The 6,000-nt window shown below is 53.8% G+C and overlaps 1 protein-coding gene across 1 annotated transcript in view; it reads left to right on the top strand.

The window, feature by feature from the left end:
* Positions 1–6,000, top strand: part of CTNNBL1 (catenin beta like 1) — a 108,710-nt gene that overhangs the window by 97,985 nt on the left and 4,725 nt on the right. The window contains exons 14-15 of the mRNA XM_087888922.1: positions 1,846–1,983; positions 3,934–4,006. Of these exons, the coding sequence (XP_087745048.1) occupies positions 1,846–1,983; positions 3,934–4,006 (211 nt within the window). The remainder of the gene's footprint in view (positions 1–1,845; positions 1,984–3,933; positions 4,007–6,000) is intronic.

A 6,000-nucleotide genomic window follows, 5' to 3' on the forward strand; every position in this document is an offset into this window, starting at 1 on the left:
AGTATAGTAGAGAAGAGTAAGAAGAGAAGAGAAGTGTAGAGTAGAGAAGAGAAGTGTACAGTAGAGAAGAGTAGAGAAGAGTAGAGAAGAGAAGTGTACAGTAGAGAAGAGTAGAGAAGAGAAGTGTAGAGAAGAGAAGAGGTGTAGAGTAGAGAAGCGAAGAGAAGTGTAGAGTAGAGAAGAGAAGAGTAAAGAGAAGAGTAGAGAAGAGAAGTGTAGAGAAGAGAAGAGTAGAGAAGAGTAGAGAAGTGAAGAGAAGAGTAGAGAAGAGAAGAGAAGAGTAAAGAAGAGTAGAGTAGAGAAGAGTAAAGAAGAGAAGAATAGAGAAGAGAAGAGTAGAGTAGAGAAGAGAAGAGTAAAGAAGAGAAGAGGAGAAGTGTAGAGAAGAGAAGAGAAAAGTGTAGAGTAGAGAAGAGAAGAGTAAAGAAGAGTAGAGAAGAGTAGAGTACAGAAGAGTAAAGAAGAGAAGAGTAGAGAAGTGTAGAGAAGAGTACAGAAGAGAAGAGAAAAGAAGAGAAGAGTAGAGTAGAGAAGAGAAGAGTAAAGAAGAGAAGAGGAGAAGTGTAGAGAAGAGAAGAGTAGAGAAGTGAAGTGTAGAGAAAAGAGAAGAGTAAAGAAGAGAAGAGTAGAGAAGAGAAGAGTAGAGTACAGAAGAGAAGAGTAGAGTACAGAAGAGAAGAGTAAAGAAGAGAAGAGAAGTGTAGAGAAGAGAAGAGAAAAGTGTAGAGTAGAGAAGAGAAGAGTAAAGAAGAGTAGAGAAGAGTAGAGTACAGAAGAGTAAAGAAGAGAAGAGTAGAGAAGTGTAGAGAAGAGAAGAGTAGAGTACAGAAGAGAAGAGTAGAGTAGACAAGAGAAGAGTAAAGAAGAGAAGAGGAGAAGTGTAGAGAAGAGAAGAGAAAAGTGTAGAGTAGAGAAGAGAAGAGTAAAGAAGAGTAGAGTACAGAAGAGTAAAGAAGAGAAGAGTAGAGAAGTGAAGAGAAGAGTAGAGTACAGAAGAGAAGAGAAAAGAAGAGTAGAGTAGAGAAGAGTAGAGAAGTGAAGTGTAGAGAAGAGAAGAGAAGAGTAAAGAAGAGAAGAGTAGAGAAGTGTAGAGAAGAGAAGAGTAGAGTACAGAAGAGAAGAGAAAAGAAGAGTAGAGTAGAGAAGAGTAGAGAAGTGAAGTGTAGAGAAGAGAAGAGAAGAGTAAAGAAGAGAAGAGTAGAGAAGTGTAGAGAAGAGAAGAGAAGAGAATTCAGATAGGGTTGGATAGGATAGAACAAGGGTGTCAAACTCAATTTCATTGAAGGGCGCATCAGGGCTGTGGTTGACGATGGGGGGGGCAGGCGTGGCCAGCTTGACACCCCCCCCCAAATTGCTGGCATGTTTCCTCTTTGCATTCAGTAGCCCAGGCCGAAGCCATGCGGGCCGGCCCCTTACGTTTTCCAGGACGGCCCCATGGGCCGGATCCAACCCCAGCCCTCACCCTTGAGTTTGAGACCCCTGGGACAGAAGAACAGAACGAGATGGAATGGAATATAGAATAGAATTCGGATACCGTACCATACCCTAACCATAAGCATGACTATTACCATTATCATCCCATACCAACATTAAAAGTTAAAAACCAAGACAGGGAGTGACCTGGGGCTGATGTTGTTCCCCAGCTGGGTCATGAAACGTCTGCAAGAAAACCACCCAGCTCAGAGACCCCCAAGGACCCCATAGAAATGGGAGGTTCCTGATGGGGGAAGCACGCACGGAGCCAGTTCTTCACCTATGATCTCTGCCTGCTTGAAGTGGGGAGGGGGCTGGACTAGAAGGCCTCCCAGATCCCTCCCAACTCCGTCGTCCTGACTCTCTTCGCAGGACATGGTGCGCCGCGGGGAGATCATCGACGACGACACCGAAGAGGAGTTCTACCTGCGGCGCCTGGACGCCGGTCTCTTTGTGCTCCAGCTCATCTGCTACATCATGGCGGAGATCAGCAATGCCGGCATCCCTCAGGTAGGACCTGCCACGCCCTCCTCCCCCACAACCTGTGGGGTTCAGCCCCCGCCCCCCTTTTTTTGGAATTGATGGATAGGATTTGTTTGTTTGTATCTCGCCTTTATCGTTCCTGTCAATAATTCAAGGCAGCGAACATATTTGGCACCCCACTTTCTTCCTGTTTTCCCCACAACAACAACAACAACTACCCTTTGTGCCTTAGGCGGCACTAGAAATCACCGTCTCCTGGTGATTGGTCCAGAGTCACCCAGCCGGCTTTCATGCCTAAGGCGGGACTAGAACTCCCCGTCTCCTGGTGATTGGTCCAGAGTCATCAGCTGGCTTTCATGTCTAACATGATACTAGAACTCCCCATCTCCTGGGGATTGGTCCAGAATCACCCAGCCGGCTTTCATGGCTAAGGCAGGACTAGAACTCCCCGTCTCCTGGTGATTGGTCCAGAGTCACCCAGCCGGCTTTCATGCCTAAGGCGGGACTAGAACTCCCCGTCTCCTGGTGATTGGTCCAGAGTCACCCAGCCGGCTTTCATGCCTAAGGCGGGACTAGAACTCCCCATCTCCTGGTGATTGGTCCAGAGTCATCAGCTGGCTTTCATGTCTAACATGATACTAGAACTCCCCATCTCCTGGGGATTGGTCCAGAATCACCCAGCCGGCTTTCATGGCTAAGGCAGGACTAGAACTCCCCGTCTCCTGGTGATTGGTCCAGAGTCACCCAGCCGGCTTTCATGCCTAAGGCGGGACTAGAACTCCCCGTCTCCTGGTGATTGGTCCAGAGTCACCCAGCCGGCTTTCATGCCTAAGGCGGGACTAGAACTCCCCGTCTCCTGGTGATTGGTCCAGAGTCACCCAGCCGGCTTTCATGCCTAAGGCGGGACTAGAACTCCCCGTCTCCTGGTGATTGGCCCAGAGTCACCCAGCCGGCTTTCATGCCTAAGGCGGGACTAGAACTCCCCGTCTCCTGGTGATTGGCCCAGAGTCACCCAGCCGGCTTTCATGCCTAAGGCGGGACTAGAACTCCCCGTCTCCTGGTGATTGGCCCAGAGTCACCCAGCCGGCTTTCATGCCTAAGGCGGGACTAGAACTCCCCGTCTCCTGGTGATTGGCCCAGAGTCACCCAGCCGGCTTTCATGCCTAAGGCGGGACTAGAACTCCCCGTCTCCTGGTGATTGGCCCAGAGTCACCCAGCCGGCTTTCATGCCTAAGGCGGGACTAGAACTCCCCGTCTCCTGGTGATTGGTCCAGAGTCATCCAGCCGGCTTTCATGCCTAAGGAGGGACTAGAACTCCCTGTCTCTTCTTTTCCAACCGGGCGCCTTTAACCACCAGGCCAAACTCCTCTCTTGCCTCTTTAGTCTGCAGACGCCGGAAGGGTCCTGGGGCAGATTCCGCTGACCCTTCCCTGGCACCAACTTAGTACTGAGCCTTGGTTGACCAGATTCTTGTATACAGGGAGTCCTCGACTTAGTTCGTTTAGTGACCGTTCAGCGTTACAATGGCACTGAGAAAAAAGTGACCATTATGACCGTTTTTCACACTTATGACCGTCGCAGCATCCCCACGATCACATGATTTACATTCGGACTGACTCATATTTACGAGGGTGGCAGTGTCCAGGGGTCACACAATCCCCTTTTGTGACGGGGGGAGCCGGATTCACTTAACAACCATGTGGCTCACTTAACAACTGCAGGGATCCCCTTAACAAAGGCGGCAAGACAGGTCACAAAATGGGACAAAACTCACTGAACCGAGGTCTCACTTAGCAACAGAAATCCTGGGCTCAGTGACGGTCGTTGAGTCGAGGACTGCCTGGTTTGAGGTATCAATCTTCCCAGCTGCAACTCCACCTGTGGGGCCCGATCCTTCGTCCCACCCGGTCGCTTCCCGTCTCCCCAATGGAGACCCCTTCACCTCCCCTCTTCTCTCTCCCCCCGCCCCCCCACCAGATCCGCCAGAGGGTGCACCAGATCCTGAACATGCGGGGCAGCTCCATCAAGATCGTCCGGCACATCATCAAAGGTGAGCCTGGGATGGAGCCCCCTCTCCCCCCCCCAGTCCTTTCACCTGGCCAGGTGACCTGGCTGACCTTCCTCCGGCTTCATCTTCTGGCGGGGGGAGGCTTGGGGATGGGGGGGGTCCAGCAGAGCTTCCACCACTGGCCACTTTCCGTGCAAAGCCAGCATCAAACGGGGGTCCTTTGCTGCAAAGGTGGGCTGCAGGGGAGGGGATTCTGGGGTCTGCAAGCTACTGTCCTGCTTGGAGGATGAGGCTTGGGTACTGATGCTGGGAAAGGGGGCTGGGGAGCAGCCTGATTTCCACACACCCCCCCAAATGTGGCAGACGGTTGGGGAGGCCGTTGATTTGACTGAGGCCACCATCCTTGGGGGCAGCCTCTGCCAAGATGGGGGGATTTTTACCATGTGAAACCCACTTGCAAAGGGAGAGGAAGGGGGCGGGGGGACCAATTGGGGACACCCCCCACAGACCCTGGGCAGGGGGAGCCTCCCCTGGGGACCCTCTGTCCCACCCACCCCTCGCTTGCTCTTCTCCCCGCAGGACTCCCCCCCTCCCCCCTCCTCTTTTGCATGCAGGACCCCCCCTCCCCCCCTCCTCTTTTGCATGCTAATTGGCAGCCTGCTTTTGAGCCTGATTTTTATGGCCTACATATTTTCCCTGTTTCTCTGGCAGACTGACAGCTGATGGATCCCTCGGGAGGAGGGGGAAGGGCGGAGGAGGAGAGAACGGCTGGGAGGGATCCGGTGCTCCATTGCATAGGAAGCCAGAGACAGGGGGTGGGAGGGTGGGAGGGAGAGGCAGGGAGAAGCCCCTGGAATTCCTCGCAGCCGCCGGTTGACCAGGCTGGGATCCCCTTGGAAGCAGCCTGGAGGGGGTAGGGAGAGCCTACCCACCCACCCAGAATCCACTAACCCAGGTGCTGCAGACATGCTACACAGGGGTATGTGGGGCCTGAGTGCGCCCTGGGCTGTTACCTCATCTCTGGTGTCCCTTAATTTGTAGGAGACCCCCAGTCTGGTCTCCATAACCTTGGACTGAAGGGTTCAGAAGAACAGAGTTGGAAGGGACCTTGGAGGTCCTCTAGTCCAACCCGCTGCTTGAGCAGGAGGCCCTAGACCCGAGGTGTCCAACCTTTAAGACGTGTGGACTTCGGCTCCCAGAATTCCCCAGCCAGCTTCGGACACCCCCTGCCCCATTCTCCTCCAGACCAATGGCTGCCCATCCTCTCTCGCCTTCGGTCCCGTGGGCTGCGTCCCTGTCAGCCCAACGGTGCAGCTTAGGCAAGGGGGGTTATGGGGGAAGAGGAGTGCATGATGGGTCTCGGCCTTGGATCCGAGGGTTGGACCAAGAAGCTGAGGGCCAGGAAGGTCCCTCTGAAGGTCTCCTGGTGGGGCAGCTCTTGGCTTCTCAGGCAGGCAAGAAGAGGCTGCCTTCCAGATGCTACAACCGCCTGCATCTTTCCTGCATCTGGGCTCCAAAGGAGATGGCTCTCCCCTTCCTTCTCCCTCTCGGCTCCATCAGGCTCCGATTCTCCCATCTCCTTTCGGTTCCTCTGGCCAGCGGCTAACGGCCATTGATTTTGCAGGAGCTGCAAGGACGGGGCTGGTCTCTGGGGGAGAGGCTGGCAAACAGCCCCCTCTGATCCCCCCAACCCACACTAGGGTCACTGCTATGGCTGCCAGCACAGGTGGGGAGGGGGCCTCTTCCTCTGGAAGCCCCGAAAAGCCCAGATCCCTTCCCTGCAGCAAGGAGCTGTTTTGGACCCAGGGGAAAAGAATGAAAAGGGGCCTTGGAGGTCTTCTAGTCCAACCCCCTGCTCAACTGGGAGGCCTTGTGCCATTTGAGACAATGGTTTGTCCACTCTTCTTAAAAACCTGCAGTGGGGAGGGAGGGAGGGGGGAAGGAAGGAAGGAAGGGGGGGAGGGAGGGAGGGAGGGAGGGATAGCAGAATAACAGAGTTGGAAGGGACCTCAGAGGTCTTCTAGTCCAATCATCTG

Source organism: Pantherophis guttatus, chromosome 3 (assembly GCF_059756535.1).
Source record: "Pantherophis guttatus breed Tessera chromosome 3, ASM5975653v1, whole genome shotgun sequence".
NCBI lineage: Eukaryota > Metazoa > Chordata > Lepidosauria > Squamata > Colubridae > Pantherophis > Pantherophis guttatus.